The 15,544-nt window shown below is 45.0% G+C and overlaps 1 protein-coding gene across 24 annotated transcripts in view; it reads right to left on the reverse strand.

Moving 5' to 3' along the window:
• MEF2C (myocyte enhancer factor 2C) overlaps positions 1 to 15,544 on the reverse strand; it is a 426,321-nt gene that overhangs the window by 18,895 nt on the left and 391,882 nt on the right. For 17 of the 24 annotated variants that reach the window (XM_069224979.1, XM_069225137.1, XM_069225092.1 and 14 more), the window contains 3 exons: positions 2,461 to 2,633; positions 973 to 996; positions 45 to 174 (listed from right to left, as the gene is read on the reverse strand). In XM_069224979.1, coding sequence (XP_069081080.1) covers positions 45 to 174; positions 973 to 996; positions 2,461 to 2,633 — 327 coding nt within the window. The remainder of the gene's footprint in view (positions 1 to 44; positions 175 to 972; positions 997 to 2,460; positions 2,634 to 15,544) is intronic. The other 7 variants (XM_069225082.1, XM_069225005.1, XM_069225128.1 and 4 more) reach the window with 1 other exon arrangement.

Genomic DNA, 15,544 nt, shown 5'->3' on the forward strand with positions numbered 1-15,544 from the left:
TGCACCCCCGACATCGCTGTGAGAAATTTCGCATATGTACTTACCGTTACCATAAGCTGTGGAGAGAGCTGATGGGTAGCCCCCCATTCCTTGCCCTGGCAATGTTGGGGTCGCTACAGAAACCACTGGTGTCGCTAATGACTGGGCAGACTGGGAGTTATTTATCCGTTGGTTCTTCAAATGAAAGAAATAGAAAAAAAAAGAAAATCAAGTTTAGTTAATTTCTGCTAAACTTATAAGATGCTGTGCAATTTTTTTCGTGCATAAAAGATACAACACGATACACATTTGAAGAAATTAATGATTTAAAATGTGCCTCCTATGAACTCTGCCAACTCTATCATTTACAATCTTTCAAGAGACCAGCCGTTCCCATAGTAACACATTACATCAGAATCTCCACGGCAACTGAACTTTTATCAAGTACAGATTGCATTATTGTGGGTAAAAGGCAGACCATGTGGAAAACTGATGAAATATGTATACTGTACTTGCATTGTTTCTCTCTTCATTCAAATGCAAAATTTTCATTAAAATCACCATAATGGGTTTTATGTGCGCGGGTTTGCCAAAAGTGAGCGGCATAATAGGCTACGACCAGCAGAGGGCACTCTTGTCTTTTCGTTAGAAGGATTCTCAACGCAAAAAGGTTAGCTTGTAGTCCTGAACAGGCCCTCCGAATATTTTGCTCCTTTTTCTGCACCCTTATAAAGAAATGCTTTGCAGATTTTGAAGGCTAAATTTAGAAAAGGGCATGTAGCCGATTTTGACAGACAATTCAATGGGAGCTCAAATGGGTACTGCAAAACTCGTAAAAGTCTTTCGAGGGTGATGAAATATTTGCAGGAAAAGCAACAACCATATTGGAATATTGGGAAGTGGAGTTTCGGCCAACATGCCACGCGCAGCACAGACAGAAAAAACAATAAAATAACCACAAGTCAATCTGTTCAGCTCGACTCAAGCACTTACCAGCAGCAGGTCAACATCCTCAGACTGAGAGCAGAGGGAAGGAGTATTAATTAACAATTAGAGAGTGGAAGGATGGAAAAGTAGAAAACACATTTGCAAACATACAGTGCACAGATCTCTATACAGGCACAAGAACATGCAGAAGAGGCTAAGTTAGGACCAGCAGCCTTCAGTGCCTGCCCCTGTCACCCTAATGAGATGTTAGCTTTAATGTGGACGCCCTCTAACGCTGGCTCGGCGCAGGTCACTGTCTTCAGCCCTCATTATTTCTTCTCTAGCAGAAAGGCGGGAACGTGCAGACCTTCTGGTTCACGATGGGAAGGCCGGGTGCATGAATCGTGGCTGCTCGAGGGTCTCTCTGAAAGACTAGCTCTAAGGGTCCCTGGAATAAATCATTGCAACCAGACAGCTTGTCAGGGCAGGCATATGGGACAGCAGGGGCGCAGGAAAATACATCTTGACATTGTCAAATCAGCCCCCTGCCCGGTATTCAAACGTGTGCCTATTGCCTCTGAATGATTTAATTTCTACTGCTGGTGCCTCTCTTTTCCTGTCCGTTGTAGTACCAGGCCTGTCTCTCTGTCTCCATTTAGGATGGAGGACGGGAAGGTGAGATCTCGGAGAGGTGCAAGTAAACCTCACAGGGGCTCGTTTCTGAGAACAGGAGAACTCGATCAGCTTGAACATGCCATCGTGCCTGAGATGCCCAGTTGAAACAAAAGGCTTGACATTGCAGGGCATTAATCATGCTGCAAAGTCAAGCTTCGCGAGGTTCCTTGTCTTCTACAGAAGAAAAGGATCTGCGGATAAACCCCTGAGGACACAGTAGCTGCTGGCGGAGAATTCAGAGGCCACAGAGACAAATGTCTTACACACACTAGATGAATCACATGCGTTTCTTTCAAGAACAAAGCAGGCAGTAAGACTGGTTCGGTGCAATATTCTTCCAAACAACACAGCAACTCCACATAAAACACATGCCGACTTAAGCAACAGCAACATGGTGGGGCGGCGCCCCCAAACACGCAGGGGGGGATTTATCTAGGTTTTGCACAGGCACTCTCGCAGAGTGAAGTGAGGCAAAGCATTGCCTTGACTTACTTACTATTACAAAAGCCTGCCGGCGCAGCACACAATTGCGAAGCACTGCAAGACTGCCGGCACAGCCAATAGTAAATAACCCACACCGTTTGTTGAGGTACAATCGCCCCATCAGGGCTTTTTCTCTTTTTAATTCATATTATGTAACTGAAAACATCAAATGATCTCATTGGGGCAAGAAAAAAACACATGGCACTCCCCACACATGATCCACTCCTGCATCCAGCGGCAAGCGGCACTCAAATTTCCAGTGCAGGCCTAACGCCCTTTTAGAACGACGTGAAGAGGCAATGGCAGTAGTAAATGCAAAGAAAACGAAAGCATGCACACTTTGAACTAAAACAAAGAATTGCTTCAAAACATAAAGGAAATGAGCAGATGCATTACCACAGATGGCATGGTATTCTTGCTGCCTGGTGGAATAAGAACTCGGAGGTCAGGCTTACGGTTGTTCATCCCTAGATTCATTGGTGGCGGAGATTTTGCTTGCATGTTCTTGTTTAGGTTACCAGGTGAGACCAGCAGACCTGGCGAGTTTCGGGGGTTACCATAGCCGTTCCCTGTTAAAAAAATAGATAATCACATATTTAAATGTAATTACATATAATTTTACTGAAATTTTGCGTAATTACACCAAAGCAAATTATGCAAATTTCTCACATCCCAAAACCTAATTGCTTTAAGCAGTATATAGAAGTTGTAGAACTGCATTATGGAAAACATTCTGATTATATTGGTGTGTACACTCTTCGATAAAACCAAATGTTTCAGCGCTAATTTTCAAGCATCCCATTGAGTCATATAACTTGAAATGCGCCTCGAATTCTTTTGTGTCAGATACCTAATGTGATTGAAAACCCTCACACGGGTTGTCTTTTCCGTGACTTGAGATGACTTGAGGCGAAGAATAGGAAAAGCGAAATTTGTGGCTGATTCTCTTCTTTCAAAGAACAAAATATGCTATTTCTCAAGACTTAATGAATCAAGAGCTTCGATTAACAGTCCAAGTGATTGTATACTATCATATTGTCAACAAAAATAACCATCTGACATAGGTATTGTGGCCTAAATATTGTTTGCAAAAATACCTCTCTACCAGATGTAGGTTTTTGTTAGTAACTCTCGATATTTTTGCGAACTATATACAGGACACACTATTTCTGTCAGATTCTATGATATTTTGAAACTGTCCTGACCTGGCAGATATTTTACTCACTTAAAGTTATGGATAGGGAAATTCCTACTCCAATATGCCAAGCACCAGTTGCAGTTTGACATCCATAACTTCTGTCCCTTCAAATCACAGTGTCACTGATGAAACAATGTACATTTTGGAACATTCTATATGCTCTTGTGGGTGCCCTCCATGGCCCCACCACTCTAATGTTGGCCCAGGATGTAGTGTGGGGCTCCAGTCTCACTGCCCTACTCTCACTACCTGCTTCTCTCTACATGTCCTCCACAGCATCTTTCAGACGCCAGAGGGGATACTAGGGTAATGCTACATTTAGAATTGAAAAAAAAAAAACTTGAAAGGAAAAGCAGCTAGTCAAATTCTAAACATAGGGGGTCATTCTGACCCCGGCGGCCAGGGTCGGCGGGAGCACCGCCGACAGACCGGCGGTGCCCCGCAGGGCATTCTGACCACGGCGGTTCGGCCGCGGTCAGACAAGGAAAACCGGCGGTCTCCCGCCGGTTTTCCGCTGCCCTACAGAATCCTCCATGGCTGCGGAGCGCGCTCCGCAGCCATGGGGATTCTGACACCCCCTCCCGCCATCCTGTTCCTGGCGGGATCATCCTGTTCCTGGCGGTAGGGGGTGCCGCGGGGCCCCCGTAAGAGGGCCCCACAAAGTATTTCAGTGTCTGCTATGCAGACACTGAAATACGCGACGGGTGCCACTGCACCTGTCGCACCTTCCCACTACGCCGGCTCAATTCTGAGCCGGCGTCCTCGTGGGAAGGTTGACTTGCCCTGGGCTGGCGGGCGGCCTTTTGGCGGCCGCCCGCCAGCCCAGGGCAAATCCCAAAATACCCTCAGCGGTCTTTAGACCGCGGAGCGGTATTTTGGTGGGGGAACATCGGCGGGCGGCCTCCGCCGCCCGCCGATGTTAGAATCACCCCCATAGTCTCCAGTAGCTCTCCAAATCTCATTTGAGACCCCGCAAGGAGAAGGTAGGTGTAGAAGGCTGGCTCTCTATGTAGTGTGCAAAACCAGGCAAACTGTGCAGAGTCCGGGCAACCACACGTTGGTTTACAGAGGGAATATCTAGATCACCTAATACTTTTTATAGTAGCTTGGTGGAGTGGTGAGGCCAATCTTGGAGAAGTGCAAAAGCATTTATTGTACTCACAGTATGAATAATTGAAGACACACTCAAAGGAATAACTTGAGACCAACTTACAAAAATACTTCAGATTTGTATAATGTTTTTAAGACCAAGATCATCAAAATCTGGAAAATGATTTTTAAGTTATGATTTTTCAAAGTTTAGGAAAAATTGTCTTTTTGTGCGTAATTACGCACCGTAGGAATCAATGGGAGAAAACTTTAAAAATGTGTGTAAAATCAGGCAATGCTTTTTATCAGTGTGTCCTTTTGTTTTTAGGTTGAGGTCATCTAGAAGTCCTGTGGGCCAGCTGGAGGAGGTCAAGCGGTTCCTGGTTTTGGCAGGTACAGAGGCTGAAAAGTCCTTGAAGCTGGTGCAGGACCACTGCCAGGGACAACTTGTAACAGCAATGCGCAGGCAGACTTCAAGATGAGTCCGGTGGGTCCCCTTGGAGTGTAGAGGTCACAAGGCGTGAGGGAACCTTAGGACACAGCTGGTTCCCCAGTGCAGGGCCCAGGGAGGCCAGGTGTAGAGCAGATAGAAGGGTGAGAAGCTAAGCGCAAAGGCGCCCTTGGAAGCACGAGGCCTGTCACTTTGAGGTTGGATTGCAGGTCAGCAGGGCTACTCTGGGGGGTGGTTCTAATTTGTCCTGAAGTCCTTCGACTGGGGCTTGCTCCTGGTCCTTTTGGGGTCTGGAGCAGACTTTTCTTCTTGGTGTCCAATGTTGCATGACCAGTACACCCAAGCCATTGCATGATTCAGCCACTGGAGGTCGCTGCACCACCAAACTTGGCACACTTGCAGGATTCGTCCTCCACATTTGTGAGGTGAAATTTGGTCTGGCTGAGTCATCCAGTTCCTTGGTCAGAAGCCAGTCAGTGAACTGGACTTCACTGGTCTTTGGGTCTTTGTTGCAGGGAGTGATGCTTTCACTCTGAAGGGGGATCTTTCCCAATTTTCAGAAGGGTGGAAGTCCTCTGGGGTTTTGTAGTGTCCCTCTGATGTCCGTGCAACCCCTCAGTGGCAATTGTCGAGTCCTGTGTGCAGCACGCAGGGTTTGGCGCCTTTTCTTTGTGCAGCAGGAATACAGTTCTCAAGGCTTCTCTCTTCTTTGTTGCAGGCCTTCTTGTGTCCTTAGAATCTGATCTGCAGGTCTGGGGTGCCCACTAAATACTGCATTTAGTGGGCATTTATGGGAGTTCCTAGTAGTGACCAATGGATCATCTACCTTAGGGTGGCTACACCCACTATGTGACCGATTCCTGTGGGCAGAGGTCACTTCCCTATCCCTGATAGGCTATTTTTCCACCATGCAAGATGGAGGAAAATGAAATAGAGGGGGTCACCTCACATGCAACACTTTAGGGGTGGTGCAAGCTGGGGGTGGACAGCTCCTCCTGTCCTTTGTGCATTTTTGAGCCATTGCTCCCACCAAAAGTGGGGTGTTTGAAATAGAGGCAGCCATCTGCTGCTAGTAGAAGGGCTGGTGGTCGAGTTTCAAGGGTAATAATCCCTTTGTAGCTCATAGGCAGGGCTGCTCACATTCCTGGGGAGTGGTGTAACACCTCTGCACAGGAAGAGCTTTGTTCTCTGGACCGAGAGAACACAGGGTCTTACCACAGGCTTCCAAAATTTTGTCTGGAGGTGGCAGGCTGGTTGTGACCAGCTAGCAACCATGCCAGGGTAGTTAGGTTTTGCAAGGGGCACCTCTATGGTGGTTTCTGGGTACATTTTCCAATAAATCCGATACTGGTACCAGTTTGGATTTATCGTTCTGAGCTGTTTGCTACCAAACTACTTGGGGTGCAGAGTGTCCATCATGTAGCTGGGAAACTCGTACTGACCAGTGTTCAGCATATGCATGTAAAATGGCTGCTCTGTTCACTTACTATGCCCCAGGTTTGGCAGGGACACATAAGGGACATATTGCTCAGGTATCTATACCCACACATGCAATATAGTGCACCCTGCCTTAGAACTGGAAGGCCTGCCAGAGGGGGTGACTTTCCTACATTGCAGGAAGTGTGTAGTGGACAGGGCACACAGGCTTTATGCCATGTCAGTTTTGCACCTTATGATAGCACCAGGACACTATGTCTGCAATGGCAGTGTTGGGTGCATTTGGGTGCATGGTCCCTGAGAATGGCACAGTCTGTACTGCTGCCCTCAGGCGCCTACCCCTAGTACCTACCCCATGCCCTGGGTACCTAAGTACTATTTACTAGGAACTTATTGTGGCAGCTAAAGGTGCCAATGCATCACAACAGTTTTGGAAAGAGAACTGGCCCAGGGAACCTGGTTAGCAGGGGCCCTGGGCACTAAGAACTTTGAAACTACAACAGACACCAGGCAAAAAGTGGGGGCTAACCATGTCAAAAGAGGCAATTTCTCACATCATTGTTTACTTTCTTCATCAATACAAAAAGCGAGGCTTGGGGTCCCTTCATCTAAGCACAAGGGATTACATCCAGCTGTCTACAACATGGAGACAGGAAAATAAAACTTTAAGATGTATTTCTCTCCAGCAAAGCATCAACAGGAAACTAAAAAAATATTCTGTACGCTGGGTCTGAGTGGGTTGACTAGACCTAAAAGCTTCTCTTATAAAGATAAACAGGTCTGGCTCAATGAGATATGCAGACTGTTTCCTATTAAGACCCCTGTGATCAAAAAGGATCTTGGGTTGCTGTACGAATGACGAGGTACGTTTATTCAGGACATGTCTCTACGCAAGCACGTCACATAACACGTTCACAATGGACAGAAGAATTTTCTTTGAAAATAATAAGAACTAAGCCTGTGTCTTTTGTTGCCTTGTTCGCTGGAGCTGAGAGCAAGAACTGCTACTCCCTGAATGCAGTGATGGTAGCAGACAGGAACTTTCAATGTGGAAACAAAGTCAAAGCAAAAGCTAAAAAAACATGCTGAGGTCATGAAAAACCATTTTGACTGTTGTAAACTCCTACTGTCCCAACACATGAGCGAGGTGATAGGTGGGCCCGAATGAACAAACACCCTCTGTTTCTGGAAGCTGTAGTCCTCAATGATGTTCACACTTATGTCGGCAAGAAGACTCTAAGAGTTAAGAGCCCCTGCTGACATCTGGTAGGGTGTACAGGGCAGGACCAGCTCTGCTTCACATCCTTCTAAGGTCATCGGAACTGAGTACTAACATCACTGGTGTTAACAGCCGCTGATGTTTACTTCACAGGTAGCAAGGCAGCTAAAGCTGCATCCAGATGCATGACACAGGGACCCACACTTGACTGCATGAGTGAGAGGGAACACATTGCTTCCTGGGTGGGAATGTTAATTACACCATACATACTCCCTACTGCTGGCTATCACGTGAGATTTAACTGGACATAGCATACATAAAAATACAACACAGCACATTAGACAAAAATCTAACCATACATGTGGCATACATGCTCAAAAGTGCTACTGGTGACCATCAAGGGGCTCGCAAAAGTGCTTAATAATAATACAGCTAACAGAAAACACTCAGCAGAACAAACTGGAAAGAACACCTCACATGAAACCAATACAGCTGAGATATGCTATGGGTGGCTATCAGGAGGCTGAGGATAGCATTCACTATCAAAACACTTAACACAAAACACCCAACAGAACACAATGACCAGAACAACTCCCAACGGGACTCACTGATGAGAGCAACTCACGTACATTTAAGACAGGTCAAATATGCTTAGGGGGCCATCTGGAGCCCCAGAAGAGTACTCACAGTCAAAACACTTAACACAAAACACACACCAGAACACACTGACCAGAACAACTCACAACCATCTAATACATCTCAGATATGTGACAGGAGGCTATTGGTAGGCTCAGAAGAGTGCTCACTGTCAAAACCATTAACACAAAACACCCAACAGAACACACTAGACAGAAGAACTCACCTACAAGTAATTCAGATCAGATATGCTACAGGGGGCTATTGGGCAGCTCAGCAGAGTACTCACTGTAAAACACTTAACACAAAATACCCAGCAAAACACACTGGATAGAACAAAAATCACATAGAACTCATACAGTTCAGATATGCTATAGGAGTCTATCTGGAGGCTCCAACGAGTACCCACTGTCAAAACACTTAACACAAAACACTCAACAGGGCAGACTGACCAGAACAACTCACTTACATCTAATACAGCTCAGATATGCCATTAATGACTAAAGGGAGGCTCACAACAGTAATCACTGTCAAAACACTTAACACAAAACACCCAATGGAACTCACTGGACAGAGCAACTCACACAAACCCAACACAATTCAGATCTGCCATAAAGCCAGCGATCACAAATGACAGCTCTCTTGTGTCCAGTGGAAGGAAATTCCAAGGTTTTAGGGCCAGATGTAGCAAGCAGTTTTGCCCATTCTGTGTCTATGGGAAAATGTGTTCGTGCATATGGCCCTTAGTGTCTCCAACCACTAGGCAAAGGATGTTGCGTACCTAAGAGCCACATAAGCAAAGCCCTCCAGACTCATTTCCCTAACATCAATATCATTCTCACAGGTCAAGTATTTCAAAAAGTCTCAGGCCCACCAAACCTCAAGATCTTCAACCTCAGACTAAGATGTCATATGCAACACACTCTTATACATAGAATATAACAAACTGTCACGAGCTTAAGGTATCCAGCCAACAAAGTAAAGGTTGGAATGAAATGGAAGATATACCGACAACTATCACTGCCAGCAGACCACATCTATGGTTGGGTTGACACCATTGTCAATAACACAGCATATCTGTGGCTTATCCCTGCTTTCGTCAGGCAGCGACACAAGCACCAGGCATGGCAAAAATGCCAGTGAATGACAGGTGAAAACAGGAGTATACTCTAGTAAGAGGGGACACACTGTTGGGACGCAGGCCCCTGAGGTCTCTGTGCAGCAGGAATGCTGCAACCTTTAGGGAGCCCCTCTCCTCCGCTTCAATCCTTTCTATATCTGCGCGGCAATCAGCCTAAGGGAAACTATGGGGGTCTCTCCCTAACCTACCGAGGGGATCGCGCTCAGTTTGCGTTCTGGCGCTGTTCTCAGGACACAGTTGCTATTTGGGCCTGAGAAATGCTGTCCTCCGGTATGCTTATGCACACCGAAACTTTTCTGCTATAAGGAAGTGAAACTTCCTCGTGAAATGCGGTGCCTTGTGGTACCAGAGATTTTGCCCAAAGCATGAAAAATGTAGCTATATTCTGGGGTATGAGGAAAAAACACACTTGTTTTTTTCTTCCTTTGACAACTTTCTAAGAAACCATACCTAGGGTGAATGGCGACCCCTCCCTCCGACTCATTTTTTCTGGTGAGGGGTACAAAAAGACATGAGAAGAAAAACTACGCCGTGCAACGACTACGTGCATGTCTAACGACGATAAACACAATGGAACAGCTTGACACGTTTCATGGGCGTTCACGGCGCTATAGCACAAACCCGCAGCAGGGTTCGGTGGCACCTGCACGCACAGCCAGTGCACACAGAGCACTTTTCGAAAAGTGATCCAATTTTCTGCTGGGCCTCGGTTTTCTGCTGCTGTTCTTGGCACCTCGTGCCAGCCAGCGTGTTGGAGGCATGTAACAACCATTCCGGCTTCCAGCCACCGAGCTGTTCCCCCTCTTGGCCCCCAAAGAGCGTTAAGACTCGAAAACTGCAGATTCTCGGCCAGCGACATACGAACCCATCATCTGAAAATCAATGATAAGTTCGCGTGTGGTTTGCAGCGAACAAGAGCCTGCACTTACACGGTTTTTTTTTCAAACCGCATCCTTCATACTCAGAGTGCTGCGGCCTGCTCTGGGGCGGGCGTCCTGCTCCAGATCCCTACACAGAAAGGAATTATCCCGGCTCCGTTCGGAGGCAGAACGGCTTCAGAAGCCTTTTAATGTGCAGATGAAGCCTCCCTCCGTCCTGTACTTTACAATTACACCCCGCCTAGAAAATGGCCGGTTTGGATGGGGCTCTGAGCGCAGCGTCACATTCCGCTACCCACTAGAAAGGGGGGAAAAGTATATATCAAAAATGAATGGATCTCCTGATTACAGAGTACGCAAAAATGGAAACCAGATGGCCTTTCTCTGCAGGATGACACATTATTTCAACTTGATCACAAGCTGCAGGCTCCCTAGGATTGGCATCTTTGCATGTCACCAGGATGCTCTTAGTACATATTTGAGAAATGCCATTGACAATGGAGGAATATTTAGATCCCACTGATGAAGAATAAGTATCTTTCCAATAGCTGTGGGCTTCAACGTTGCCAAGGAATGCACATGGAGGTGGAAACCACCGTACATACAAGGAGCAGCAAAACACGTAGCGGGTTCTGTCAATAAAGAAGAACAGAAGAACACAGAAGAAAACAATTTTGATGATGAAATCTAGGTCTTTAGAGCTCTACACAGAAGGTTGGCCCATGTGTCCTTCACATGGTTCCACAGATTGAAAGATTATGGTAAAATGCTGGTTTCTGCTAAGATGACAAGGAAAACTGGGTATGGTAGTCTTTGCCAGCTATTGATGGTGTCTGTTATGTGGCACATGATCTAAGAAAACATGCACCAAAAAAGCCTGTAGGCCTGGCTCTGTACTAGTGAAGTATTCTGTAATATGCATAGAGACGTTTGAACTAGTTTTGCCTAAAAGGAGAAACGTGGAGATCTGTGACTCCATTGGCAAACACACACAAATTGCTTCTGGGTGATATGGTTTCCTGGTCCCACTGATGGAAATATAATGAGCACACTGGTGACAAATGCCACCCAACCCTAGTGTCTGCAGAAAGCAGGGTTATTCCCTGCCCTGGGCTTTTCAGCTTGTGTAACTGCTCACTGGCACTGCATAAACAGCAACATCCGTAATTTGTGGAACTGCAGCATCTCTTCTGTTAGACCTGAGCTTCCATACTGCTACAGTACAGGCAGATGTAATCACCAAAGCCAAATTGCATGAAACATTCTTGACACATGCCCCTCCCCAGTGTAAAGTAGCTTTGCTGTGTCACAGTTTTCCTATATGATTGGTCCTGTTCAGACCCTGTGCAATGGGGCCCTGTGTCTCCAGTGACAGTTTTGGATTTAAATCTGACATTCGTTTCCCACAATGTGACACTCATAATGCGACAGAACACGACTGGGCCTTTATTGTGCTGCAAAACCAACCGAATAAAGTGTTGATGAGTAAGAGGGCCATATGTTGGAACTAGCCACTCCCTGTACCATAGAATAAACACCAAATATGAGTATTATTGCATAACTGATTTATTTATCTGTGCTACAAGATAGTGAAACTGTACATCCTTATAATGGAGGACAATGGAGAATCTTCATTGGACAAACAACACTAGGCCATATCCATTACAGGGTCAAGTACTGTTCTCCTCCTCTGGAACCTAGTAGAAGAAGAAAGATTACATCATCTATTTGTGACACTTGTATTAACTGAGATACTCCATGCAAATAATGTACTTTCTGAGACCTCTAAACAAATCTTCATTCTCTTTGACTACACCGATTTTCTCTCTCAGTTGTCTTTCACTCTTGCTCTTTCCTAAAAAGTCTTTCTGCACTATTTGATAGAAAAATGCACGTAGAGCCTGCCATCTTCATCACAGCAACTGCTGCAAGACACCAGCCACTTAATATCCAGATTCATGTCACTACCTCTCTGATTACAGGCAAACCCAGCTATTTAAATAGCCTGCGTATGGGTGTATGAAAATACATCCCTTTCTCCTAGACAAAGTTATAACAGTTAAGATCCTCCATGAGTAGACGTCTTCCTCCCTCTGAAGCCAGGCTGGGTGGAAATCCCAACTGTGCCCAGTCTTGCTGCTGTGCATTCCACCTTTGCACCCTGCTCCACCTGAACGCCCCTCTCACCTCCCCTCAACCTCAGCGGTATTCCTCCACTACAAGCCCGACCTCTTTGTTAGTAATCCAGCATCAGATTCTCCCTGGCCTCCCCCTCCAGCGTCCTATTACATTGCCATATGTTATAAGTAAATGCTGTATTATTCAAATGCTTGCATCGCCAATGTGGCTTTAAGCTGATAACAGTCTTACATACCGCTTACATGTCTATGAAAAGCCTCACTGATACCCACCTTATTATTCCTCCAGAAACACAATAAAATAATAACAAAGGGATAACTTTCGAAGTTCCGCATCTGTATATACCCCCACCTAGGGAGACTTGCGTATGCGGCGAATAAGTGATGGATGGACATGTAGAAATAAGTCTACAGAACTAGTAATTAATATTGGACGCTTAGATTCAATCATTTTAGCTCATTGTGACTACCATAGGTCTGCCCTTACCTTTATGGTGATTCAAGTGTGGCAGAGAATCACTGGCAGCACTGGACTGCCCCCTCTCGGTGGGACACTGCAGCTACGGAGATCTCGGGTAGCCTTCAAACAGAAGGCCTCTGCTTCCACTTCGCTGACCTTTCGACCATGTCACTTGGACCAGTGATACCTGGAAGGTTGCATGCAATGTGTAGAGAGGTCTGTGGCAGATTAGGTGGAGGGGGATGGATTTCAAGCAGGTGACTGATGGTGAAGCACTGCACTGGGGGCTCATGTATCAAGCTCTCTGCAGCTCTCTCTTTAATACGTGCGCGTCTCCAAAGAGGGAATCTTGCACCCAAGATATGCTCAGAGTCCCTCTGTCCCTGAAATCCTCTGATTAGCCTCTCTGTGATGACCATCGTGGACTATCTAAAGTTAATGAAGCGAGCTACATCTTAAATGATACACACAGCATCTACCATTTCCAAGTCATCACAAGCAGTAACATCATCTTCACTTTGCCTGTCTCCACAGGTGGCTCTCTACTCTTTTAAACATTATTCTGTTTTAGTAATATGGCTGCTAGTTCAAAATTAATAGGATATGGCATGCTTTGTCTCACCATATGTATAAGGCAGATCTATCCAAGCAAATTAGAACAGTTTTCGTACTGACGTTGTAGCATCAGGATCAGTGAGAATAAAATCACGAACACCCCCCATTGCATTCCTAATGTGGATTTATGAATTATATATTCACAAAATATAAAAAAAACACGTTTTTCACTAATCTGTGTTGACGATCATAAAAAATTGGATAAAGCAATACATGTTCAAATAACGTAAAATCTAATGATAAGGTGCAAAGCTGAAAGAGCCTGGGAGGGAAGGCAGTGGGTTGCTTCTGCTTCTTTCTGGCTCGATTTGTTTATCTGGTCAGTGGAGTGGTGTTGTGCCAGACCCTTGGCTATACCCTTCCCTGCACCCCAGGAGTCGATCCTGTGATCTACACTTTTTTTTATGAATAATTGAAGATCCTGGGTTCATAGTTACTAAGTCAGGCCTCCCCATTCCTTTATGCATGAATACAAGATAGGAATACAGCTTTAGACGCAAGGGCATCCTTTCCTGAGAAAACACCAGTACAGGATTGACAGGCAGAGGATGGATCTTTTACTACTAAAATGAATCCCACCCTGTTGGCCAACCAGGATTACAAACTTTCTTGATCAATTCCGGATGGCGAAATATACACCTTTACCTCTTCTCACACCACCCATTCTGCCACCAGCCTCTTACTCCCTTGATCAAAATATTTGTCTAAAAACCTAAATTAATTGTGATTGTAAATTGTAAATCTATTTATATAGCACTTACTACCTCTGACAAGGTGTCAAAACACTTTTCAGCGAGTAGCATGCTACTCTGGAAACCACAAAGGATTAGTGGTGGATTAGTATAGTGAAATATGAGTTAATTTGAGTGGTGAACATACAAGTCTGTTAGTTGGATTGAATAAGATAATGGAGGGATAGTGGAGAGAACAGACTAGAAAGTGTTATTTGCGAGAGCATAGTAGTAAGGTGAGATGTGGAATGAGTAAAAGGACAGATGGAGGAGGAAAGAGTCTCTTGAAAGGAATTAGGAAGATCATGGTAGTATAATGAGGTTTGGGATGAGTCAAAGGAGGGAAGAATTTAGAAAGGGTTATTTGGGAGATCATAGTAGTAAAATGGGGTTTGGGGTGAGCCAAGGAGGGACACAGGAGGGAAGAGTCTAGAAAGGGTTGTTTTGGAGATCATAGTAGTAGAATGAGGTTTAGGATGAGTTAGAGAGCAGAGGTAGAGGATATACTATACTGAAAGAGGTATAGGATGACATTGGAGAGGTTTTTTATTTTTTTTCTTCTACAGTAGGAGTAAAGTAATAAATATATAGATACATTAATACACAGAAAGGGTATACACGTACAAGGAAGATAATATATCGAGCTATACATTTATATTGTATAAACTCATACTTTTAAGTCTCTAGTAAGTTGCCTGATTTCCCAGATCCCCCCGTGGGAGCAGAAACACCATTCCTCCTGTGAAGGTCATTATGACCTCTAACAATGCCATGCTTGCTAAGCTGTGTAAATCGACCCTTTGCTCCTGAAGACAGCTGTTCACGTTACAGCCACATTGAATGCCATGGCTAGGGGTTGTGAGCCTCTACAAGGGCATTGGCTTCTTTGAGTGGCGGTGTGTGGCTCATGCACTTCTGCATTTTCAGGACACACCGTTAGTGAGCTGCACAAATCATCTTACTAGTAAGGTGAATAGGTTTTATAAGGAACAGAGAGTGTTTCCACATGGAGGTTCCTACATTCTGTAAATCCTCTAGGGTGGAGGCTGCTTTCTCAGAAAACACAGACACTTTGGCATGCACTCCATGCTTCCTTGGGAATAATCAAACATTCCTTTCCTTTTAGGAGACAGCTGAAAAACTGGCAAAGACTCAGGGAAAAATATTAGAGAAAGGAGTGTCAGGGACCTTTCTTGATTTATTTTTGGACAACCTTCTTCAAGCGATGCATTTACTTATTAAGATAACTCCTGCAAAGTTTTTTGTGGTTTTACTACATTTCTAACTTCTGATCTCTGCAATTCCATGATGCAGCCTTGAGTTTCCAGTTCGCGTTATGCAAAGGTCGCAATAAATAAAATAATGAATACAATGCTATATTGTGCATACAAAATGCTACAACAATATTCCTGTCTATCCACATACTATAATTCATCTAACCTTGACTAATATGACCCCGCCTATATTTGCTATGTGCCGTTTGTGTT

This window comes from Pleurodeles waltl, chromosome 1_1 (genome assembly GCF_031143425.1).
Source record: "Pleurodeles waltl isolate 20211129_DDA chromosome 1_1, aPleWal1.hap1.20221129, whole genome shotgun sequence".
Lineage (NCBI taxonomy): Eukaryota > Metazoa > Chordata > Amphibia > Caudata > Salamandridae > Pleurodeles > Pleurodeles waltl.